Source organism: Falco punctatus (assembly GCF_963210335.1).
Source record: "Falco punctatus genome assembly, chromosome: 3".
Taxonomy (NCBI): Eukaryota; Metazoa; Chordata; class Aves; order Falconiformes; family Falconidae; genus Falco; species Falco punctatus.
Window position 1 is genome coordinate 100377408 of NC_137582.1, and position 25668 is coordinate 100403075.

Sequence of the window (25668 nt, forward strand, 5' to 3'; positions counted from 1 at the left end):
GGCATTCTCATAACACGAGCACTGGGTGTCTGTGTGAGGGCTCCTGTTCATGTAACATGTCAGTGAACGTACAGTTTGGGAGGAAACGCTCCCGTGCAACTTGAGCGACAGATTCTCACTCCTGAGTAAATACCATCCCCTGTAAAACACCTCCTAGTAATAAAAGTTCTTCCCCACAAAGCTATCGGGGAGAGTTCAAAGTGTCTGTGAATCATGTCGAATAAAGGTTCCCTGTGCATGGGGGCGATGCCATCGTGCAGTGGGGTTTTCTTCTCGCTGACAGGCAGGGACTGGGGGTGGCCTGCAGCACGCACCTCCCAGCCCTGAGCACGCTCCTCTGTGATCACGAAGACCCTGGCAAGCACCTCGCCAACTTTTTGTTGCTTTGCACCAAAGCGGGCAGCAGAAGGTGCTGGGGAAGGTACTCCCTCCCACACCTCTGCCGTGGCCGTTTGCGCTGCCAGAAGGCCGAGGTGACCCCACGCACCCACCAAACGCGGCGCAGCTTGCCAAAGTAAAACACGCGTCAGAGTTGCATTTAGGGTGCAGAGGGAGAAACACTCAAGTAATACGGTGGGATGGGCTCTTTTTTTTGGGGGGGGGGGGGATTTCTTTTTTTTGGTGTGATAGGGGGTTTTAGAGGTGTTTTTTTTCCATTTTTTTGTTTGTTTTAGGATATTTTTTTTTTTGGTCAAAGGCGAATGAGGTGCCGCTGCTCGCTGCTCGCCACCCGCCGGCTGGGAGCCCGCCCCACCCCCAGCCCCGCAGCGCTCCCTGCTCGGGACGAGCCCAGCCGCTCCCGCACCGGCCAACGCGCCCCGCGGGGGCTCGGTTCCGCGTGTGCGCAGCCCCCGCCCCCCTGCCCCTCTGCGGGCGGTGCGCGGCAGCGGAGCGCCCCCCGCGGCAGGAGATGGGACCCCCCGGGCCCTCCGCTCCCGCGCAGCCCCTGCAGGATTGTCCCCACGCGTGTTCATCGCTGTGCGCGGAGGCAAAGTTCGCGGGGGGGGGGGGGGGAGTGGGGAGCGGCTCTGAGCAAGAGTGGGGGGTTACAGGGAGAGGGGGCGCTTGGTGAGCGGCGCGCCGCGGGTGCCCGCTCAGGTCACAGAGTGCTATAAACGTGCGTGTTAATTAACGGGCGGAGGGATGTGCCGGGGGCTGCCGGACAGCATCCCAGCATCCGGGGGGGGGGGGGGAGGGGCACGGGGGCAGGCAGGTTTCCCTCCCGCAAAAGCTCAGTGGGAGCCGACTCCGAAGCGCTTCTCGCAACCCTCAGAGCGTGGGGGTGTGGAAAAGAGCAACTGCCAGGGCTGCAGTTAAATAAGCCTGAGCGCTGGTAATCTTCGGCTTAAGGAGGGATGGCGGGGGGGAAGGAGATCTGCTGCCGTGCTAAATCTTGCTCTTAAGACAATTTTAAGCGATTTTAAGCGGTGGGGACTGCGGGCCGATGTCCATCTCAAACCTGCAACCAGTGCTTGCAGCATCGCTGCAGAGCCGTCCCGCAGCTTTGTCCCCATCAGCTCCCGTGCTCCACGGGCACGGCAAACGCCGGGAGGGGTGCTGCTGGCCGTGCCGTGAAACCCTCGTGGGGAGGGCTCGTCGTCAGTCGCGACATGTTTCAGCAGCGTCCCAAGGGCAATGTGACGGGCACTGGCGCTCTGTGACGGTGAGCAGGCTGCATTTCAGATAGAAACTCTCAGCGCAGTGCTGCTCGGGGAAACGGGGGGGTGGGGGGTGCGGCGGGGAAGGGAAATGGTAAGGATCGTGGCTAAAAAATAATAAATAAATAAATAAATAGATAAATAAATAAATAAATAAATAAATAGCCCGGGGTTCGCTAGCTCGGCGTGTTCCCACGCCTGGCAGCCGAGGCTCAGCGCTGCCACCTCGCGTCCCTCGCCGCCCCCCCGGCCTCACCGAGCCTGCAGGAAACAAACTGAAGTTTCGAGGCGCCTTTTTTTTTTTTTTTTTTTTTTTTGAGTTGTAAAACGCGAAGCAATCTTGCCAACGCTTTTAAACGTGCGTTTGAGACGGAAGCTGAATGCTCACGCTTTACACCTAGGCTTAAAAATTCGGGGAGCTGGAAGGCACTTTCAGGCCAGCGCTGGAGGATTAGAGGTGGAAGCAATTAACTTCAAGGAAACAGCCAAGGAATTGTAGTAAAATGCTTTTATGGAGTTTCACATCGTGTTCTTACACTCGCTTTATGAAGCAGTTCTCATTTGCACTTTTGTAAAGTTTTCACTCGGGAGATAATAGTGTCGTGCCAGTCCCACTGCCACGCTTCCCCAGCTGCCATCAAACCGACGGGATGGCTCTCGCCGGGGTAACACTTCAGTCACCCACAGAGAATTTTTATTCGTGGCAGTTGAGACCTCGCACACGGTGGCACAACCTGGTGCAAAGCTTCTCTAAAGCTTTTTCTTGCCACCTCTCATCCTGTCACCTCGGTTTCTTCTGCTTTAACCTGTGCGTGTAGAAACGTGAGAAGACCGCGCTTGCTCTGCACTTCAAACAAAGTGATATTGATACATCTGAATGGATATTTATATGTAAAATAGGAGAGCTGGGGCTGGAAATCCTTTCAGATAGCACGCTAACAGGTGGAGCAGCCAGCAACTCCCGACTGCTCCCACTCCCAGGTTTTCACACTGTTGCAAACGAATACCAAAGGTGTAAATAAAGCTGGTACCTACCCCTGACACCCAAACCACTGTGAGCCTCTGTCTGTGCAGGTGTTGGTGGTTCTATGGTAGAACAGATTTGGGGCTGGGGGTGGGCGGGGGGGGGGAAGTACAGCGTGATTTACTCCTCCCACAGTGTGAAGGTGAGAAACCCACTGATGTCACTGGGTGTCCTCAACCCAGCAGCAAGTGGTGGGTTATCCCATGCTCACCACAGGCTGGAGGAGGAAACAATTATTTGTGCAAGCAAAGAGGTAATTTAGTTTGTATCTTTGGAAACACTCTCAGCAGCCTAGGTGACCTACCTCGGGAGCTATTAGGAATTCAGGATTTTTCCCGGCGCTTGGTGACAGTGTAACAGTTTGAGTTCAATGTAGGATCCCAACACTCAAAGCCTGTCCCCCACCCCCCAGAAACCCTGCTACAGGATCCTGCCAGAAATGGTCTTGCAAAAAACCTGTAACTTATTTTTAGCCCTCTTTCTTAGACGTTTCAGCTGTTTCCAACCTTTTTTTATTTTTTTTTTTTCTGTCTGACTTAAAAAGTGGTTTTAATCGGTTTGGTGTGCAACAAAAATTTTCACAGCTGTTTTTGTCCTGCAACCTTTTTGGCCCCTGGCCTGTGGGGTGACTGCGGGGTGACGCAAGGAATTGGGGGGGGGGGTGGGGTGTTACAGTGCCATTTTTAATGGCCTTTACCTGAGAGGGGGTGTCTCTGGTCCCACGCGGCCTGGAGGGGGGCCTCACCGCATTGTCACCCCTGCCCCGCTCCTCCCCCCCCATGGGTCCCAGCAGGGCGGTAGGACCTCGGTGAGCCGGCAGCCCCCGGACACGCACCGTGCGCCCAGGGCGGGCTCCGTGCGCCCGGGGGGGGGCTGCCTGCTCGGGGGGCAGGGGCAGGCACGGCAGCACTGCCGGCTGAGCACCGCTTTCCCCCCTCCCGCTCCCGGGGGGACCCACGGGGGTCGGGCGGTGCGGAGGGGGGGCGGGGCTGCAGCGTGCGAGAGCGGCCGGTGGCAAGCGCTGCCCACAGCTGCACCGGAGTGGGGGGTGCCAATGAGGTGGCTGGCAGCGTTAACACCGCCCGCGCGAAGCTTGCCCCCCGCAGAGGGGGTCCGCCCGTGCGTGCCCTCCCACCCGTGGCGGAGGGGGCGTGACGGCAGCGCTTCCCGAGGGGTGACGACCCCCTCCGTAACGTGCTGGGTGTGACCGCGGGGGGGGGGCGCACCCCCCGGAACCCCCACCCGCAAGGAGACACATACACAGTCCCCCCCTTTGTGCGGGCAGGTACGTGTCCCCCACGACACCCGCGCGTGGGGGTAGGCTGGGTTAACCCCCTCCCCTCCGTACACACACACACACACGCTTTTTCTTATTGAATTATTTACGTGACGATGATTTTTGCTGATTTCCTGATATTTTTTCTCCCGGGGGGTGGGGGGCGCGGGCACGTGCACGGCGGGGCGCGGGGCGGCGCGCGGGGCTGCCCTCCTGCCCCTTTTAAAAAGTTCGCCCCGCCGCCGGGAATGAGGTCAGCGCGCGCGCTCCCCATTGCACGCGGCCGGCATTACCGCGCCGCGGCGGCAGCCAATGGCGGGGCGGCGGGCGGGGCTTGGCACGCGGAGGCGTTGGATACAGCGCGCCATTGGCCGCCGGGCGGGCTGCGAAAGGATAAAGCGGCGCGGGGCGGGCGCGGGGTCTGCTCTCAGCTGCAGCCGGCGGAGCGCGGCGTGCGGGGGGCGCGGGGCATCGCCCGGCGGGCGGGGGCGGCGGCGGCGCGGGGCTCCGCGCGCGCGGAGCAGCAGCCGAAGCAGCAGGAGAAGCCGCAGCAGGAGGAGCAGCAGCAGCAGCAGCAGCACCGGCAGGCAGCGGAGGAGAAGGAGGAGGACGGGGCTGGGCGACCGGCTCGCCGCTCTTCCCACCGGGGACGTACACACTCGTTCATGCACGAGCGCTTTTCTTTATTTTTTTTTCCCGGGGATTTTTTTCAATTATCATTATTTTTTCCTTTTTTCCCCCCCCTTTTTAATTTTTTTCTTTTTCCTGAGGGGTTTTCTTTTCGCTCAGTACCTCGCAACTGCCAAACCTCACCTGCACAAACTCCTGGCTGCCGACCCCGCCGCCACCACCACGCGTCCTGGAGCCGGGGTTCTCGGGGCTCCGGGGGCGCGCCGCCTCCGCCCTCCCCCGCGGCCGTGCGCGCTGGCCGTGCCCAACGCTGAGGGACTTTCGGCGGCGGCCGCGCTGCTCTGCTGAAACGCCGGGGGCAGGCGGAAAGCACTTGTGAACCGGACCAGCTGCTTCGGGGAGTGGGGGCAGACCCGAGGTGGTGAGGGGGGGGGGGGGGGAAAAGCAGACCGACACCCACCCTCCAAACAAAAAAAAAAAAAAAGCCCATAACACCCCAAGAAAAAAAACATAGCAAACTTGGACGGGCGGCTCGCGGCGCTGCTTTTGCAGAAACTCTGCCTGACCGCGGGCGGCCCCGCCGCCGCCTCGAGGGGGAAAGGACCGCGCCGCCGGGGACGAGGCGCCGGTGTGGAAGTACAAGTGGTGCGGGGAGCCGGTGCGCGGCCGCGGGGGGCTGCGCGGCCGGCCGCGCCGCCCCGGTGCCGCTGTGAGAAGTTGCGCGCCCTGCCCCGCGCCGGAGCGGCGCTGAGCCCCGGCGAGCCCCCCCCCGCCGCCGCCGCGATGGTGCAGCAGACCAACACGACGGAGAACACGGAGGCGCTGCTGGCCGCCGAGACCTCCGACTCCGGGGCCGGCATCGAGTTGGGCATCGCCTCCTCCCCCACGCCCGGCTCCACCGCCTCCACGGGGGGCAAGGCGGACGACCCGAGCTGGTGCAAGACGCCCAGCGGGCACATCAAGCGGCCCATGAACGCCTTCATGGTGTGGTCGCAGATCGAGCGGCGGAAGATCATGGAGCAGTCCCCCGACATGCACAACGCCGAGATCTCCAAGCGCCTGGGCAAGCGCTGGAAGCTGCTCAAGGACAGCGACAAGATCCCCTTCATCCGGGAGGCGGAGCGGCTGCGCCTCAAGCACATGGCGGACTACCCCGACTACAAGTACCGGCCCAGGAAGAAGGTGAAGTCGGGCAACAGCTCCGCCAAGCCCGGCGACAAGGCGGACAAGGGCGGCGGGGGCGGCGCCGGCGGCGGCGGCGCGGGCGGCGGCCCCGGCGGCCCCGCGGCCCCCGCCAAGCCCGCCCCGAAGAAGGGCGGCGGCGGCAGCTCCAAGCCCTCCCCTGCGGGCGGTGGCGGCGGCGCGGGCGGCAAGCCCCACGGCAAGGCGGCGGCGGGCGGCAAGGCCGCCCCCTTCCCCGGGGAGCCGCCGGCCGCGCTGCTGCCGCCCGAGCACCAGGCGCTGTACAAGCCGCGGGGGGCGGCGGGTGCGCCGTCGGGGCCCGGCAAGCCGCTGGCCGAGAAGAAGCTGAAGCGGGTTTACGTCTTCGCGAGCGGGCAGGCGGCGGCGGCCTCCGCCTCCCCCGGCGGGGCCGTGCCCGGCAGCCCCACGCTGAGCAGCTCGGCGGAGGCCGGCGATCCCTTGAGCCTGTACGAGGAGGGGGGCGGCGGGGCTGGCCGGCCTGACGGGGACTGCGGCGGCACCGGCTGCCCCTCGCCCTCCGGCTCCGGCTCGCCCTCGGATCACCGCAGCTACACCAGCCTGCGCGCCTCCTCCCCGGCCCCCTCGACGGCGCATTCATCCTCCGCGTCCTCCCACTCCTCCTCCTCCTCCTCTTCCTCCGGCTCCTCTTCGTCGGACGACGAGTTCGAGGACGACCTCTTGGACCTGAACCCCAGCCCCGGCTTTGAGAGCATGTCCCTGGGAAGCTTCAGCTCCTCGGTGCTCGACCGGGACCTGGATTTTAACTTCGAGCCCGGCTCGGGCTCGCACTTTGAGTTCCCGGACTACTGCACGCCGGAGGTAAGTGAGATGATCTCGGGGGACTGGCTGGAGTCCAGCATTTCCAACCTGGTCTTCACTTACTGAGCCGGGAGCCGGGCGCTGCTGGAGGAGGCACAGCCGCGCGGTGCCGGCTGGACTCGCCCACCCCGCCGGGGCGCTTTTGAGTTTCTTGTTTAATAATTTTTTTATTTTTTAAAATTTTTTATTTTTTATTTTTGGCTGGGAAGGGGATGTGGAAACTGCTTGTGCTTGGGGGAGAGAGGCGGCAGGAGCGGGACCGCCCTCCCTGCGCAGAGCGGCCGGCAGCCCCCCTCCTCCGGCTGCAGACGGACCCCCCGGGAGCCGAGCTTGACGGTGCTTTTTCAGAGACTGGCGGGAGCGAAACGCTGGTTTTCCTTTTTTTTTTTTTTTTTTTTTTTTTTTTTATTTCCTGAAAAGAGAGACAGAGAAAAGGGGGGCGGGGGGGGGGGGGGGGGGAAACACACACACCTCTGGGTTCTTTGTTATTGCCCACTTCATGCGAATAAAGAGGAGGGGGAGCGATGCGCTGTGCTGGGCGCGCACTGGATGTGTTGAGCATTCGCCCTTTCGTGTGAAAGAGCGACCAGAACTGCTTGGAAAAAAAAAAAAAGGAGAAAAAGAAACACACACACACAAAAAAAAGAAAAAAATTCACCAGGCCCCTTGCAAGGTTCACGTTTGGGGGGAAGAAATCCTGTCCCGGTTTCTTCTGCGGTGCGAGGAGGCGGCGATGATGGGAGGAGGAGGAGGAGGAGGTGGCTGATGGAGCTGGACTGAGATCCTGGTTAAGCGGAGAAGAGCCAGACTTACACTCGAGAGCTGTCTTGGAAAACACGGTGGGGGAAAGATAATAATAAACTGAAACGGATTTGCACGTATAGATGAGGTGGTGGCAGCGCTTTTCTCAGTCACCTTATGTCATATGTAGAGAGAAAAATAAGGCCGAAACTTCAAGAACACTGAAAACTTCCTTTGAAACAGAGACCGAATGGGAACAGTTTCTGTCGTGATGTGGTACAGGGGAAATGGAGGGCGATGGCTTTTGCAAAAAAAACACGAAAATACACACAAAAAAAGTAGTTTTTTTCTTCTTACTCAGAATCGTGATGGTGTTGGATTATTTCACTGGTGGGGTTTAATATAGCATGTTATCCTGTCTATCTTTTTAAGATTTCTGTAAGACTGTTGAACAGTTTAAAAAAAAATAGTGTTAGGATAATATAAAAGCAGATAGATGGCGCTATGTTTGATTCCTACAAAAATATCACCAGCTTTTTTTCATTCTTAACTCTTTAAAGGATTCAAACGCAACTCAAATCTGTGCTGGACTTTAAAAAAAGAAAATTCAGGACCAAATTTTTTCTCAGAGTATGTATGTGTTTGTTCCTTATAGCTGTAAATGAAAAGACTGTTTTTTCTCACCGATGCTCCATCCTCGTGGTTTTTTTTTTTTCGCTTGGTTTGTTTTTTTTTTTTTTTCCTTGTAAATGTAATCGGATGCCATTTTATAAGTGGACGTATTTATACTGGCCAAACATTTTTGACTTGTATTTCTTTGTCCTTTTTTGGTAGTTCTCGTTGTTACCCGCACCATTTTTATGTCTCCTTCACTGAAGGGCTAGAGTTTTAACTTTTAATTTTTTATATTTAAATGTAGACTTTTGACACTTTTAAAAAACAAAAAGAGAAGAGAGATGAAAACGTTTGATTATTTTCTCAGTGTATTTTTGTAAAAAATATATAAAGGGGGTGTAAATCGGTGTAAATCGCTGTTTGGATTTCCTGATTTTAACAACAGGGCCGCTGGTTGTATCTCACACGCGTGTGCGCTCACGCTCACTCACACTCACACACCCACGAATCAGCCCCTACTTTGTCCATGTTTACACTCCAATCTGCAGGCATCTTAAAGTGACAGCATCCCTCGCCGCCGCGCCGCCCCGCAGCCCCCTGCCTCTCCGGGGAGGGGGCGGGGGGGGGGGGGGGGCGGGGGGGGGAGGGGAAGGGAAAGACTTCAGGCGTATACACTGTATGCTACCGTTTTGGGGAGAAACCTGTCCCGAAATGAAGTAAAGCAACTGGTGCATTTACACAGAAGGGATCCTGTACCTTTAACTTGTAAACCACATCTTTTGCACTTTTTTTCTAAGCAAAAACGTGCCGTTTAAACCACTGGATCTATCGAAATGCCGGTTTGAGTTCGCGACACTATGTACTGCGTTTTTCATTCTCGTATTTGACTATTTAATCCTTTCTACTTGTCGCTAAATATAATTGTTTTAGTCTCTTATGGCATGATGATAGCATATGTATTCAGGTTTATAGCTGTTGTGTTTAAGATGAAGAAAGTGAAAACATCTTTGTACATTTAAGTCTGTATTATAATAAGCAAAAAAAAGAAGATTGTGTGTTTATGTATGTTAATATAACATGACAGGCACTAGGACGTCTGCCTAATGAGGTGGTTCCGTTAAGGGTTTAACTTTTTTTTGTTCTTTTTGTTATTTTTTTGGTCATCCATCCTGTGCAATATGCTGTGTAGATTTTTTTTTTTTTTTGTCTTAACGATCACCCTCGACGCAACGTTGGGAAAGAAGAGAAGAAAAAAAAAATCATGCCAGCTAACCATGTCAAGTTCACTGCCTGTCAGATTGTTGATATACCTTCTGTAAATAACCTCTTTTTTTTTGTTTGGTTTTTTTTTGTTGATGGTTTTTTTTGTTGTTTTGTTTTGTTTTGTTTTTCTTCGGGAAGGAAATAAAATCAGCTGGAACTGAACCCTAACGCTGGGCTGCGGCTGTCATCATTGCTACGCCCCGGCCTGCTCCGGGAGGGGTTTTCTCGGGAGGGGTGGCCGAGCCGCCCCACCCCCGGGGCCGCCGGGAAGCGCCGTTCTGGGTGGGGGGCTGCGGAGTGCCGGGCGTGGGGGGCCGCCAGGTGGTGGGCTGCCGGGTGGGGGCTGTAGGGCTGCCGGCGTGGGGGCTGCGGGGTCCCCGGGCGGGGGGCTCCAGGGGTGACGGGGTAGGGGCTGCGTGGCCCCGGATGGGGTCTGCGCGGTGCCGGGTGGGGGCCCCGGGCTCGGCATCTCCGGCGGGAGGGGCGCGATGGGGGGTTTTAGCTGCTGCCCTCCCCGGGCAGCTCGCCCTGGCACCGCGGGTGCAGGTTATTTTCCCTTTTAAGAGATTTTTTTTTTTCTTCCCAATTTTTTCCTTTTCTCCCCCTCGGTGAGAACCGCCGGAGTGAGCGAGCCCGCCGCGCCCGGGCAGCAGCGGGGCCCCACCGCCCACCCCCCATCCCAAACACTTCCTCCCTTCCCCACCCCATCCCAAATCCTTCCTTTCCTTCCCTTTAATGGAGCCTTTCTGAGGCAAAGCATTTGCAAACGCCCGGCCATCAGCGCCCTTAGCCGTGTGAATGCAGGGGGTGGGGGTGGGGTCCTGGCCCTTAGCCCGCCGGTGGGGGGAGGGGCACGGCCGGTGACCCCGTTGTGTTTTGATGTCCCGGGTACCCTCCTGCCTACGAATATGCATCGTACCTTGAGCGGTGTTTTGTAAACCGATTAAAGCGTCCCACTGACAGAATGGTTTCACTTAGCTGTTAATTTACAGCTGGCTTTGAGCCATAAACTCTTTTTTTTTTTTTTTTTTTTTTTTTTTTTTTTTTTTTTTTTTCCCCATGAAAAAGGAGGAGCAAAGGAAAAGAGACGTTGCACCGGCTGTTTCGCAAAGCCACCGGCGCGGGAGGTTAATGTTTGCCCGGCCTCATCCCGGTGACCCCTGCGCTGTATTTGCCATGCCAAAATCCCCCCAGCTGCAGCTCCAGGCTCCCGCCCCCGCTGCCCGGAGGGGTCCTGCTTAGCCTCTTTGCATGCTAGCCTCTCCTTTCCAAGGCCATTTGCAAACCGGGTATCTCCCCGGGACCACTCCCACCCTCCACCTCCCCCGGTATTGAAGCACCCCGGAAACTCGCCCACCGGCTACCGGGGCACCCCCGGCCAGGCTGGGCAGGGGGCTGGCAGCCAGGCACCATGGGGTGGGTATGGAGAGATTTCCTCTTGGGGCTGAGCACAGGGCAAAATCAGGGGAGAAAAGGGCCAGGGGTGGTTATGGGGACAGGTGACCACCCTGAGCCGTGGCACCGAGGTGACAGGCTGGGACTGCAGCCCCCCGTGCCCCCCACCTGAGCCCGACTGGCCGCTGCTGCTCTGGGCCACTCGCCCGTGGCTACAGCTAACTCGAGGGGTTTGGTGGTTTCCTGTGCGTTGGGTTTGTTCTCAATTAGAGCAAAGTCAGTATTGCCAAAGGGGTTGTTTGTTTGGGGGCTCCTTGGTGGCAGCAGTTGTGGCCTCCAGAGAGCTGAGCAGAAGGCAGCTGAGACAGGGATTCACACAGCGTTACACCTGTGTGTATCTACATAAAGGGGAAATACTCATGTGTTCCTTGCTGCCTGCAATACGGAGCAAGGCAAGTTTCTCACTAGAGGAAGCACCCACAACTAAGCCACACAAGGACATACCAAAACATACTCCTTTTTATTATTTTTTTAATAGACAATATTGCTAATGTATTCTGTTTTGGAAGGAAAAATAGTGGCCCTTTAGCAAGTGTGAAAGCTAGCAAACTTATTGCAAAGGTATTTTTTTTTTAATGAAGGTCTATGCAAAAGAAAACCATATTTTAGGAATCGCAACTGGCGTCTGACCGTCGGTTTGCCTAACACCAGATCAGCTCTTAGCTGTGGAGCAGAGTGGTGGGTGCTTTTAAAGAAGTGCATTTCCACAGTGTCGCGACACGTCGCGACATCGCTGGTGTGAGATGGCTGTAGCTGTTTCCTGCTGCTGCCCCAGCCAGTGTGAGAGGCCCCAGCCCCACTCTGGGGTGCTACAACCATGCTGGAGCAAGTGGCAAAGCAAAATTGGCCCTTCCCTGCTGTGCTCGCACTCTGGTAATGGTGTTCTAGAGACTTCCACAGCCACACGCGGTCACTGTCACCAGTGAATCCTGCTCTGCTAATTTATTCCATCCTCCACAGCATCCCCTTCCTACTTGTGGCCTCCGCAACACCTTGTGGTGACACTGAATGAATTTGTTTGTGTGCTGAGTGAAGAAATGAAGGTTCTGCTTTCTATTTTAACTTCAGTATAGGTAAGTCTGTCCATTCAGGTACTGTGACCATTTTGTCTCTTCTTCATTTTTTCCTGAGCCACTCATTTTTATAGCTCTTTGCCATTTCTTTATCAGCTCATCCCATAGCACACAGAGATAGAGAAAAGAATTAAACTGAAAGATTCAAATGGAAAATCACCTTAATAGGCTGCATGTGTCTGTTGCTAAAATTTATTTTTAATAGACCACGCTTCTTTGTAAATCATTAATTTACCTACAAATTAGATGAAGACTGTTCACCTCAAGAGTGTATATATAATTTTCAGTAATCAGGCTTGCCTCCCCTGTGTATCATCTCATTTCCTTCCCTTCCTCATGAAGCAGTGTGTAATGTGATTGCGTGCACAGACCGCGTTGTATTTTCTTCCTCTGCCGGCACCAAAGTAGGGTTCCCCGGGAGCTGGCAATGCTGAACACATTTGCAGGCTTCGTACTCCCGTGTTATGCTGCCAACAGAAACAGCCTGGCTGAGCTGAAAGGCCAGCACAGAGCTGGAGGCCTCCCCGTTAGCTGTTGCAACATACGCTTGCATGGTACACAACACAGTAGCAGCTGTATGAGTGCAGAGCCTTCATGCTGGCCACCCCCTTCTCTGCAACATCTGCTTCCACAAGAAGTGGGAAAAAGTAGCAGATCAGAGCTTCACCCTCCTCTCAAGGGCTCTTTATCCCCTGTGTTGAATCTAGTTTTTCAATGTATATATTAGAGTTAATTTTTCATGTAGAATAACTCCATAAAGGTCTCCAAAAAGCTTTGAAGGCATTAGCAATGTGACCTCCTGGGTCTACAAGTGTTGTGATCAGTTTGGTATGACAGAGCTCTGAAATTATTACCTGCCTTCCACCATTTCAACCTCTTATCTCCAGGGCCCTCAAATGAGCTCTGAACATCAGCCATGATTTTTGTCACCAACATGAGGAAAGGAAATGCGGTCACCCCCCAAGATGGGTATGCCCCGGCACAGAAGGTGAGTTACTCAGGACTCAGTAATTGCCCAGTTTTGTGCATTGTACATAAACATTGCAAGGCAAGGAGTAGCATTTATGGAGCCTATAGTAATCAACCAATAGACCATCAGCAGAATTAAATCCCCTGGAATGTGATTTAGGCATAACTTTTAGGCAAGGCTCTGCAACATTTCCCAACACTACACCTTTGGCTAGATTACACTGTTCTGACTCACTGCCTATGCCTTTTTTCCTACCAATACACTAACTCCTAGTATCCTTTCTCCCTCTGTACTAGCTCTTCCATGTTTTTGGCAAACCAAGCTTAACTCTCCTGCATGGCAGCAGAACATCCCCAAACTCCAAATGGCTCCTGTCACAAAGGACAATATTCGAGTGGCTGCTGGAGAGGTGATATCCGCTGGTTTGTGACAGAGGTTAGCTGTCCCTGACCTGGCCTTGATGCCGTTTGTTGACAGCTCGCAAACGCTGACCAGTCTCTTCATGCACCCCTGTGTGTTCCATCCTTATCAGAAGCAGCATTTGCTTGCTTGACCAGGAGGAGGAGGAGGAGAAGGAGAAGGGCTTGCAGAAACAGGAGCAAGACCGGCAGGTCAGTTTCAAGGAGCCCATCGGGACTTTCAAAGTCATAGAAATGAGGCAGAAGTGGAAACTCAGACCTGGCATGGGCCAGGTGAGCTATGCGCTTTGGGTCCCATCAGGCACTTTTATGCCAGCAAAACACTAGAGAAAATGTGTGTTATGCTGGCAAAGCTACGCTTTGTTGTGTTGGCAGTGCCCTCATAATGTAGACCTGGAAGAAAACGGGAAACCCTGGTATTCCTTACTTTTCCTTTTTTCTCTGAGCAACTCACCCAGTTCCTTCCTGGGCTCCCCCTGCCCAGTGTCCCATTTACATTCCTTTTTCTAACCTTGCTTCTTCCCAAACATTGTTCTAAACTTCTTCAAGAGGAGTTTTGCCAGTATTATGGTAGATATGTAAATTCCCACACAGTGGGCCCAGAACATTGTCTTTCCTGCTCCCTGACCCCCTTTTTCTTCTGCTTCAGCATTCACCTCCTTCCCTTGTAAAAGGCATGTTGCCTAATGTGTGGCAGTAGAATAAAATCTAATTTAAGATGTATCCAAGAGGTACCCGTGCTACATTATCATCCCGAGCTTAGTTCAAGGCTCTCAGATGAGGGTACCTCTGCAAATTGTCTGCCTCAAAAATAGCATCAAGCTGGGTATGCACCGTGGCTGCATTTCTGAAAGCTAAATGAAAACAGCTGGCACCTAACTGAATAATTTAAAAGGCTGTTGCTCAGGTTGAGTGTTTTGAACAAGTGGGATTGCTGTGAGACCAGACAAGATCTGACTGCGTGATCTCAGCACGGCTCACTGAAACCTGTGTGCACGGGTTAAAGTCCAACCGCATCTTTCAAAAGGGCAAATTCTTGATGTGTCAGAGAGAACCTCAGAGAGATCCTTTTTGCTGTAGCAGCCCCCCTGAAGTTTGCGACTGTGTATGGTTCATGGTCTGTCCCTCTCAAGAAAGTGAAGCAAACATCCACATCTTTCCAGGACACTGGAACTGCTGGAGCTGTAATTACTGCTGGTAACGAGGGTGCCTTGACCAGACATAAAGCAGCTGCTGCACTGCTGACAGCAGGTTACATGGGACAGTGTGGGACACAGTGAATGGCAAAGGGAACGGCACTTTAAAGGGGGATCTGGGCATTTCTCCAGGCTTGGAAACCTGGATCTAGATGGATTTAGCTCCATGAAAGCAGATTCGGATGTCTTCAGACCAGGCAGAATTTATGCTAGGGGCTGCTATGATGCAGCGTTTGGGGTATTGCTCCTGTGGTGCTGCTGATTCAGGCTTACTCAGGGTACCAGGAAAGGCAAAGGAATTTAACATGACGTGAGGTAGCTCCTGTTTACATGTAAGTGCTTATGTGCTCTAACTCTAGGGCTTAATTTCCAGAGAGGGACATATCTTCTGTAAATATTCAGTTGTTCCAGAAAGCAATTTCTTTCTGTTAAAAGAAAACAACACCTTTATTTTTCTAATGAAATAACTTGCATAGTTCTAGCTGTAGGGAAACGAGTGGTACAGTGGATAAAACAGGTCAGAAACAGGCATCTTCAGATTCATTCCTGGTCTTCCTGCAGACTTTGTCCAAGACTCAATGTGATTTGGAAAACCTTGTTATGCTGCTTTCCTTTGGATTGGTTTGAAGGGGTTCTTTTTTTAAAATTAATTAATAAAACATACATGATGTTTCTATGAAACAGGATAACGGAACAGAATAAGAACAAACTTGTACATTCTCATTCAAAAAAAGGAGGAATCTTGGGTATTTTAAAAAATCTTTGGGTTTGTTCTCTCAGATCAGCTTTGGGGGAAAAGAAGTGTGAAAATGTTTTTTGCTTGAACTCTCTCCTGGCTTTTAAGAACCCAGACATGAAGCCTTACAAACTGAGTCCTTTGCTTCCCTATCCTGAATTGAGCGTGCACGCTGGTGCTCTGGAGCTGGTCACCAATGGAGGGTCACAACTCCAGCTCAGCTAAGTGTGTATAAAAAGTGCTGTATTTCACGTAGTTCTGAAATACTGTATTATCACACTGGAGGATACATGCTGTGAGTTAGACTTTGGCTGATATACTTAGTGATAATTAGGTAAAGGAAGCTTCCTAATTCCACTAACAAATTATTCCAGGTTTAGATAGAAACAAAATCATAGTGCCTTCTCCTCTGCTATTGCATTATTGTTGTTATGTAGATGTTGGTGCCCTTAATCATAGCTCAGCAGCTCATGTCCTTGGTACACGGCAAGTACAGGACAAAAATAAAAGACCCACTTCAGGCAGTTTATCATTCAAATGTGGGGCAGAAAAGCAGCCATGGATACGAGCTGGGAGCAGAGTAACATTACCCTCCAGTCTGGCATCACCAATCTGGCTACCGCAGCAGCCCAAGTGAGCTGCTCTGTCATTCCTTGCAGGTATCACAGATGAAAACAGGTATTAACGAGGGATTTGGAAGAGAACACAGGTAAATTTGCACCAGCGAGCAGGGACCTCTTCCAATGTATTTCTCATGAGAAGAGAAAATACAAAATGTAACAAGCAAATAGTTAAGAAGCTGGGACCATGTGGTGATGGCAGCCAACTCACTGCTGCGGTGAAGGAACGGTAAGATGCTTGATAAGCGTGTGGTGGTGTTGGGAAGGACACTGGCACAGGCTTACTTGGGGAAAAAGTCCAGCTCAGGTCATCAGGGTCAAGCTCATGGGCCATGAAAATGGTCATTGAATGAGAAAGTCTGGACCCATGGGAGGAAGGGGTGGGGGGAAACTACTACAGTAGTTGGGACCCAGGGTGTTGTGAACTTCAAGAAGAAAAGTTTAGAAAAAAAACACTACTACTAAAGCATAGACTGGATAGTAAAGCAGAATTATTGCTGGTTACTGGCAAGAAACTGATGTCTGATGGCAGTAATTGAGAGAGGTAGGAGGAAGGCTTTAAGAGCCTAGTAGAGATGGGAAATTGTATCTTTGTTTAATTCTGGCAGAGTATACAGCTGGGGGGGGGGGGGAGCTCATTATCCACAGGCAGTGTTAAAGACAAAGGCAGAAGTTTTAATTTCTTCTGAGATGAGGATGTCAGCAAATTATTGTGGGAGTCAATGGAAGCAGATTCCCACCCACCTGTATCTCAGCCCAGCTCCCTTTGGTAGAGTCTCTGATGGCTAATTGGTACTTACCTCCCTGCTGCAGCCCACCCAGCAGGGCCTGGCGTCTGCTGACCTTGTTCCCCTGGCCAGCCCCACCTGGGACTCTGACCCACCCCTCAGGAGCTCATTTCAGCTGGGGCCTGGGTTTTCATCCTTTCTCCTGGGCATCTCCCTTTGCAAAGCCTGTGGAAGTGTCATGTATTTGAGACCTCAGCTTCCCTTCTGCAAAAATTACGGATGGATGGACAGATGGATGGATGGAGATATCTGTATGACACATCTTCAGGAAGGTGGGTTTAAAAGGCAAGTCCAAAGAGCCTTTGGCCTGTAGCCATCTCCAGCTGATGAAATGGGCTGTGGAGGTGGTTGAGGGTTGTGCTTGTGCTGCTCTGGGCGATTCTAGCACTCAGCACAGGGCTTGGCACACTGTGGTCTTACAAGTCAGATGTGGGTTTTGCAGCCTTCTCTAAAGGATGCTGGGTGCTGAATGGCAGGACTGAAGCTTTTGTGGCTCTGTTTGTGACTGGCAGGTCTGCTTGTTGGTGAGCTGAAACTCTGTTAATTCTAACTTATCCAGTAATAATGCTAATACTATGAAAGAATGGGAAATATTATTGCCTACAAAATAAAACTCCCGTTTAATAATATATTTTTTGATAAATAGAATTGTGTCATAGGTACGCTAAGGTGTAGTTATTGCTCTTCTTGTTGTAAACGAATTGCAAACAAGCAGAGCAAAGTGCATTCATAAAGAAATATCTACATGTGCACACTTACAAATAATTTCTTCATCAGGGTGCTCAGAGAACAATAATAGTGACAAATAAAATGGGCTGGTTTCACATCAGGGGGATTGATTTAGATCAAAGTCATTTAAATTGCCAATTTTAATCATGATTTAAATTGTCAAGTTGGAAACCCTGATTTAAATAATTGATTTCCATCTTGTTTTGCATTTGTGCTTCCTATTTTTCTAAATAAAGGCTGATCCTCATTGGCTGGTGTAAATCAGTATTTCCTTTTGCTAACCATGAGGATTATGTGCATACTCCATCTGTATATATTTAAGGCGTTTAACATATATTTACACAGATTCTTAATTTATACATTTTTATCATGCTAGAAAAATAATTAATGAATATTTTCTGACTTTCTAAATTATGTTTATTTTTCCTCATGCATTGCTTCAAACTGTATTTGGATGGTAATTAGACTTTCATTAAAAATACATAAAATCTGGAGGGAAAGGGGGTGTTAGTTAAAGTATGCCGCATAGCAAAGTAGTTTTGTTTGAATGCATTGCTTTTAAAAAGCAAGGTCTAGATCTGCCGCTGAGTGCAGACTTGCAGCCACGTAAGTTGTTTTAGTGAGGCGTTAGTTGCCCGTGCCACCCAGCCAGGTAGGGCTGTGCTGCTAAAACCTTCACAAACCTCCTCCAGAGTCCAAGGACTGTGTGGTGAAGGTCTGGAACAGGAGAAAGGTGAGGAAGCTACCAAGGACAGGAGAAAGATGAGGAAGCCACCAAGGACAGGGGTTCCTGCAGGGTCAGTGGTGGCTTCTCCATCCAAGCTGGTATTGGTGGGAAAGAAGAAAAGCCACCGTCTGTCCTGAGCCCCCAGGACAAGAACAAGGTGTCCTGGTTCAGGGCTCATAACAGCAGTTTTGACTGAGGTGGGTTACTTGTACCCCCATGCCACCATGGAGTTTAGTGGCAAAGTGCTTCTGCGGAGTGTGCCCAAGCTGGTCGTTGGATTACCTGGGTGGGCTGCAGCTGGTGAGCCGAACTGTCACTGTGTCTTCCTGTATTTTAGAAACAGATTTGGTGTCTCCATAACACTTTTTAGCCTAATCAAAAAGAAAAAATGGTCCATTCTACTTTTAATCCCTGTTGTTTGCTTTGTGTGTTTTGGCACCACTGTGATGTTCTCCTGGAAGAGCCGGTTGCTGGACAAGGTTCTTGATTTGCTGTACCAAGAAGTATCATTTTCTTCATTTTTGACACGGAAGAAGGAATTTATACTTATTAATCATTAAAAATGCAGCAAAGTTTTGTGATGCTTTCTTTTTTTGGATTTAAATGCATTTCCAGGGACTTTACAATCTTTTGGGTATGGAATAAAGAGGAAGATAGAGTCCTTCCTTTGCTAACTGGGCTATCTTAAACACGTTGATTTAATCAACTAGAAAATAATGCAAATTCTAATTTTTTAACTTTTTGTCCTGATGATAAAATATTATTTGTGAGTGTAGACTGTTTCACCACTGAGCATTTCTTTAGGATGTGAAGCTTCTGCGGCTGTAAGGAGCATTGAATGAAAATATTTGGAAGGTCTGTGTGACCCTCAGTGTTACACATATCTCTGTATGTGATACAACTAAACACAGCAACGGTGCCCTGAATATATTGCAAAACATGTAAGATGTATGCAAAGTAGATGGCTTGTATTATGAAAGGACAAGCTTAAATAATGGTTGTTTGATGTTTTTCCTGAAATTATCTTTCTAAAATCTCTTGGTCCTCTTATTCTGCTTGGCCAAGGTTGTTTTAGGTACGAAGAAGGTAATACATTGCCAGAAACTTTTTGTTGTTGTTGTTTGTTCAGTTTTGTTTGATGTTGGGTTTGGGTTTTGTGGGCTTTTTGTTGTTGTTGTTTTAAGAGACTGTTAACTCTATCTCTTGATTTCTGCTCAAGTAAGTCTGATTTTTTTTAAATTATTATTATTAAAAATATTAATGTGGCAGTCAAACCTAGGAGAAGTAACAAAGTACTAATTAAGCCCTATCTAATCTCAGTCTTATCTGGCCATCCATGCTCATAATTAGTTTCTCAGGTTTAAAGGCACTAATCATTTAACAAAGCCAACTGTGTAAATTGAAATTAAGGAACTATTATTTCAGCCCTTGCAGAACAAACTACTAATTTCACATGTTTGCCTTGGCATCTCTGTCACTGTGGTTCCAAGTATCTGGTAGTGCCTCATCTCTGTAAGGGCAGGGACAGGTCATGGGGCAGGGATCCTTCAGTCTCAAATATACAGTAGCATGCCAATGGAGGAAGAGAGAGGTAGAAAACAATCCAAGGAAACAAGACAAAATTCCCCTTTATATGGGGGTGAAAATGATGTTCATGAGACTGTCCCGATGCGTCATAGCTGTGACTAAGTCTCTCAAATTTGAGGATGGAGGTTCTGTATTTTGGGTGTTTGGTGGCCTTAATACCAAATTTTAACTGGTTAATTTTTAAAGTAAGATTTCTTAATTTATGTGTGTGGGGTTGTTTTAATAAAGACATTGTGTTAGTGTACCCATTGGGACTTACAAAGCTGGAAAATTACCTCCCTTCCTCTAGCAAAGCCCGTTTTTTTTTTACTTCATAGAGGAATAAACATAGTCCTTGTTACTGGAAAACATCCCTTTCCTCTGATCCTCAAACACTACTCTTAGAGAGTTTCTTGACCTTTTGCTCAAGGTCTTGATTTATATCCAGCCCTGAATATCTTCACGAGCAACACCTCACAGCTCTCACACTGACAGCATTTCTTTTCCTCTCACTCTCTTTGTTTCAAACTTGGCCCTGAATATTTCTCCACAACAAATTAACGTATGCACAAGTGTGTGGTGGGTACAAGTGGTGAGGCTAGGATTTCATAAGGCCTTCTGCATGGGTGGAATATAAATTACTTTAATATGTACACCAATAGAAGATAGGAGATGTTTAAAATTCTGAGAGTGCCCAGCTTGTAGGGTGAGTTCTGATTAACAGCTGATAAACGGTACTCTAAGGTTTCCTGCTATATGCAAAAATATAGGAGATGAAAGAGGCTATAAAAGTTGCTTTAGGCTTGTCCATTTTACTGAGCGTCATGTCAGGGATTAGATTTAATTTGATCCTTTGTGCAAAGAAGTTTTTTAATAAAGTAGCTGTTCAGATTAAAGGATAAATTAATATATTATTCTCTAGTAATAAGTGTTAAATTGGATAATGTGTTACATCTGATGGTATCACAGAAATTACTCACTGTGATAAAACGTTGCTTGTAGTTCAGTGGGATATAAGGATGTCCTAGAAACTGCATTCCCAAAACAAAGGGTTTGAAGTACTGGTATCACTTATCATGGAAGGTAAACAAAATCAGGCTGCCCTTAATTAAAGAGGGAAAAAGACACTGCTTTGGGTTCTGTTATAGAGGTCTGGTTGAACACGTGGAACAATGCATACGCCTCAAACGGACACAAACTCAAACCGAGCCTTTTGGATTCGACAAAGGCAACAGCAGCAAGAAAGACAACAAAAGCCTCACAGGGCAGCCAACGTTTGCGTTCCGGCCCTGCCGTCCTGTGCTGCCTTGGGGCTGGGTTTGAGCTGGCCATTGCTTTTCAAAATGGCATAACTTAGGAATTACAAAAAGTCCTAACCCCTTCCCCTGCTGCTGGGGGGCTGCTTTGCCCGAGGAAGGCTGGGCAGGCTCAGGAGCAGCGAGGGACCGTCCCTGTCCCAGGCCTTGTCCCTCCTGTAGAGCTAAAGGCCTGTTTTGCTCTATTTCTTCTATTCTGCACTTTAGCAGAGGCATCGTGAGACCCAGAAATTACTTAAATAGCAACACCAGAGATGAGGAAATGGTGACTGGCTCGTGTTAATTAACCAGCTTCACCTCATCCTCCACAATGCATCCCAAGACTGTAAAAATGTACCTTGGTGGTTCTGGTTGGTTTTTAATCTTTCATACTATTCTCATGAGAACACCTGACGTGGTATTTTACAAAATTTGATGCAAAGTGCACTAAATGCAAGAAGAAAAGGCACCAGCGATTTAAATCTGCTTTGGAGCATACCCACAGTGGGAGCTGAAGTCACTTTTTCTTCTCGGGTATTCCTCTTCTGAAATGATTCTCTTCCAGTTCTGCACTTGGCTACTTTGCTCCATAGGCCTTGTTTAAACATGCACGTTCCGATTGTAAAGGTAATTTTTTTGTCAGTAAAAGCTGAGATAATTCTCTTCACAATTGATTGGAAAACCAAAGACTAATCTAACACCAGAAAAGCCTCCTGGAGGGCTTGCAGGAGGGAATACAAAGCACCTGACAGTTCCAGTTGGGGCTGCGTGGGTCAGTAGGAAGAAGGGTGATGGGCATGCTAAAGCTGGGAAGTGCAGGAGTGATCCAAAAGAGGAATCTTGATAATTTGTTAATTTCTTTATCTTTCTTTTTAATAGATCTTATTGCAAAATTTAAACCACTGCTGTGGCTGGTTGTACCTCTGCCAGACAGGAGCAGGTCACCATCCCATGATGCCAAGAGTCCTAGTCATCACCTTTTAAAATCAAATGCAAGAGAATGATAGCAATTATATATATATACACATACATATACATATAAATCTTCAATAATCTCCAGTTTCTGTTCTGCCAGCTGATAAGCTCTGTGCACCCATGCACGGAGTTAACATGACCCAGAGTGGCTGGCAGCCCAGCTGGCAGGTTGGGGAGATCCTACAGCATCAGCTGCAGGCTCTGATCGGCCACTGTGGTTCCTCCTCCAAGGTCATCTCCCCTCCCCATAAGCAAAGGGGCTGTGTGGGCTGGGGGTGCCCGTATGTTGCATGAGCAGAGAGCTGGGTGGTTACTGGGGAGCACTAGGTTGACTGGGCTGGTGTTTTGCTTCTGCAAAGGTCTGGCCAGGCTGCACGATGTGTGCTGTGGGATGGAGGGCAGTGAAGAAAGTCACGTGTGAGTCCTCTTGAACGCAGAAAGTCTTGACCAAGTGGTCTTGACTGCCAAAAAGGATGGGCATGGCACCTTTCAGACCCTCCTCCGGGCTCCTCAAGGAACAGCAGCTGCTCACAGTAGAAAAAAATTGCCTGAGGTGACTTAATGACAACATTGCTAGTGCTAATCTTTTGTCCTCTCTCAGCAGTGCTGCTCCTGAATTTGGAGACAATTTGCAGAGGTTTGTTTGGGCTGCAGTTTTGTCTCGGTGCTGCTCAGCCTTCAGAGTTCCGATAACTGTTCCTCTAGAATTATTTTGTGTTCTGTGACCACCTGGTGTGTGTATACAGAGATCAGCCCTGGCCTGGCTCGGGGCAACTTTGTTGATCGTTTATTCGCTGTCATTAACTGGGTGTTTAGTCTTATGATGTAAAATATCTCCTGTGCCTGGTATCTAGAAAGCTGTGTCATCTGTGGTCACTTCAAAGGATATTTTCCTCATCAGATATATTTATTAGTAGTAGATTAGAGTAGCCTTTACTCTTGAATATTTAAAATATTGTGACGTTAGAACATGTGTTATTCTTGATGACAAAGCAAGGAAAATATCTTTTTTTTCATGCTGATTTTAACTTCAGAATATTTATTTTTCTTAGAATTCTTTATTAGGATAATGACTCAGTTTTTACTGAGATATACAAGATGTTGTCTATGTGATTTTCAGAGAGAAAATAGGAAGGAAACAATGTAACTAGACACATTTTGTAACTAAAATAGTTAAACAAAAATAGTCTGGTGATCCTACGGTGGCTGGAAGCTCCACAACAGCAGGTTAATAATTGTCCTGCAGCCTCTGATTGTGATTAGCTACAAATGTGATTTCCAGGGTTTTCGGTTTTTCACAGCTGTTTGTTCATTTTACACAATTAAATCTAATGACCTAAACTTCTCAAGTGTAGTTGTCTGTGAGGTTTTTGTTTTTTTCCTTTAATGCCTTGGTTTCCTTGCAATTCATATTCTGAATTAGCAGAAACATTTTTTTTTTGAGAGTGGAACTTTTGATTTCTGTTTTCCCATGAAAATGGGAGAAATTGGGTTACATTGATTTTGATTTTTATTTTTTTTCTCTTTCTAAAGTATCTGTGGCAATGGAAGTGCAAACCTCATGGACTGTTATTGATGTAACGGTGGATGATTTAAGAGCAAAAGACATTTCCCGGAAGTCCCTTCAGTGCTTTTAAGCCAACCTTTCCTGCACATGATGCCTACGTGAAACAAGCCACCGCAAGAAATACCCGAAGTGGCTTTGATGCCTGTATCCAGGTGTTCCTGGTAGATGTATTAGAATATAAAACCTGCATGTTCAGCTATCACTAAAGCAGATAAATTGTTGAAACAGCTCTCACATGAGCATCGTGTGCATCGGTGCTTTAGTGAGTGAATAATGCAAGCCAGAGATTTCTAGAGTTTTCCCTAAAGGAAAAAGGAATGAGGCTTCCCACCAGCATTTAGGGCCTGAGTCTTCTCCAACTCAGATCTTCTGTGAGCATTTAGATCTGTGTGAAGTAAACTTAAGAAGAATTAAAAAAAAAAAAAAATGCTCTGCTGGAATTTACATGGCTCAGGAGGCTGGTAATAGGATGAGTGTCTTTACTTCAGGTCACTGATTTAAATCCCAGTTAGAAATAGCCCGAAGTCATTACAATTTTGTGGTGGGTTGGTGACTTACGAAATGAACTGGTGATGGGAGCCACCAGTTGTCACCAGGATGTGGCTACATGTTGCACCAGCCAAGCAAATTTAGTAGCCTGCATTAGAGAACCCGGAGGTTTTCTTTTCCTGAAGGAATATCTTGTTTCTCACTGCCCAGCCCGCACTGAACAGTGTGCAGTTGAGTTTTATCCATTAATAGGAGATTTTCTGAGAATTACAGTCTTGGTAGCTGATCCTTCAAATCTGCAGAGACAACCAGCTGCAGCCTTTAGGTAGTAATTTCTCCTCCGCCTGGCTTTTATCTAGTAAATATTTGCCTCTTTTTATGCATGTGGTGATTTCTCCAGGCTTTTCCTGTCATCACGGAGGAAGCAGCTTCCGTTTGCCCTTTCCCACGCTTTATTTCACTTGGGGGGGGAGGGAGAAAAAAAAAAAAGAAGAATTGATTGTTGTCCTTGTGAATGTATTATTGAATATATTTATGTACGTATAGTTGGAGTCTAATATGAAATAACTATTGAGTGATGGACCCCATAAATAACCCAGTGTCTGTGGAGGTAGAATCTGGAAACATAGTGTGTTTATGTGTAATAAATACAGAATTTGTAATTTGACCTCCCAGGCAGAGGTTACTGGTAGATTATGGGTCTCTCTAATCTGATTCCAAACAATCACATATTATGGATGACATTTTCCTTTCGTGACACCTCTGGCGTTGCGTGAAGCACCAAATTTGAAGAGAATAGGCTCATTAGAGCTTTGTTATTTTTTAATTTGACACATTTTCTTAAAAAATAACACCAGGCAGAGAAAAAGCAGGCAGAGAAAAAAGGAAGCTGGGGATGAGTTTGAATGTTTTGAGCTGTTGCATTTGGAACTTGCCATGTGCTTGACTGGGGCTCCCAAAATACAGCTTCCATGCAGCAGTCAGGTGTGTGTGCATGGACTTGCTTGCATGGGAGATTGCAAGAGTGGGGCCGGAGAGAGCGTGCTTGTCCTCATATGCTGATTGCATGTTGTGTTTGGGTTTACATGGGGGCAGGCATTAATGGCATTTTTGCAGTTGTTCCACTGACAGCTGTATTGAATCCCTACTTAGAAATCCTGGGTTTAAGGAAAATGATCTCCTGTTTTACCAATATTGGCCGATATACGCTTCCATTTTTTTGAGGGAGCACAAGCCATATGTAATTAAGACTGTATATATTTTTTTCTTACTAATTAAATACAAAGATAAATTTTTATCAGTGACATCATTATTATGTATATTTCATTTATACCAAGTAACCTTATTCAAGACTGGTACTCTTCCAGATGCTGGTTTTCAGTGTACAGTTTGTATTTTAATAAATTCTTATTAAAACAAGGATATGCTTTGAAAGCTGTTAGCAGTGCAGGTAAATTATTTTGTGACAAAATATTAAAAGTGACAAAAGGAAAATAAATTGGTAAGACGGAATAGCTACCCTTTTATGAATATGGATCTATTACTGAGAGAAACTCTTCTGTGTTAGTTAAAGGCACGATTTTTTTAGTAAGTCACAAACAGAATAGGGCTATAACTTTCCAGATGAGGTTTCATTTGAAAAATTTGAGAGTGGTGGCAACATTGAGCCTGATAATCATATTGACCCAAAGGACCAAAAAGGCAATTACAGAGGTTATAGGCAAAGGAACAAAGAACAGTAATAGAGGTCACAGGCAAATGGAAAACCAGACAGTTAGTTTATCTCATGTCTATATTTACTATGCTGTTTTTACCAGAGCTGCTATAGTATTTC

At 48.8% G+C, this 25668-nt stretch overlaps 1 protein-coding gene across 2 annotated transcripts; it reads left to right on the forward strand.

Annotated features, from left to right (window-relative positions):
• The first annotated feature begins 1755 nt into the window (after nt 1-1755).
• SOX4 (SRY-box transcription factor 4) lies at nt 1756-9397 on the forward strand. 2 transcript variants are annotated; one of them, XM_080381412.1, is made up of 2 exons: nt 1756-6610; nt 7272-9397. In XM_080381412.1, exons 1-2 carry the CDS (start codon nt 5372-5374, stop codon nt 7374-7376), a joined length of 1344 nt encoding a protein of 447 aa, XP_080237538.1. In that variant the 5' UTR covers nt 1756-5371; the 3' UTR covers nt 7377-9397. The 2 variants fall into 2 exon arrangements, with proteins under 2 accessions (XP_080237538.1, XP_080237539.1); XM_080381413.1 differs by having other exon boundaries at nt 3736-9397.
• Nucleotides 9398-25668: the final 16271 nt, after the last annotated feature.

Coding starts and splice junctions, on each gene's coding strand:
- SOX4 (XM_080381412.1), top strand. CDS start 5,372: ATGGTGCAGCAGACCAACACGACGGAGAACACGGAGGCGCTGCTGGCC. Junction 6,611..7,271: donor CGGACTACTGCACGCCGGAG/GTAAGTGAGATG, acceptor AAAATTCACCAG/GCCCCTTGCAAGGTTCACGT.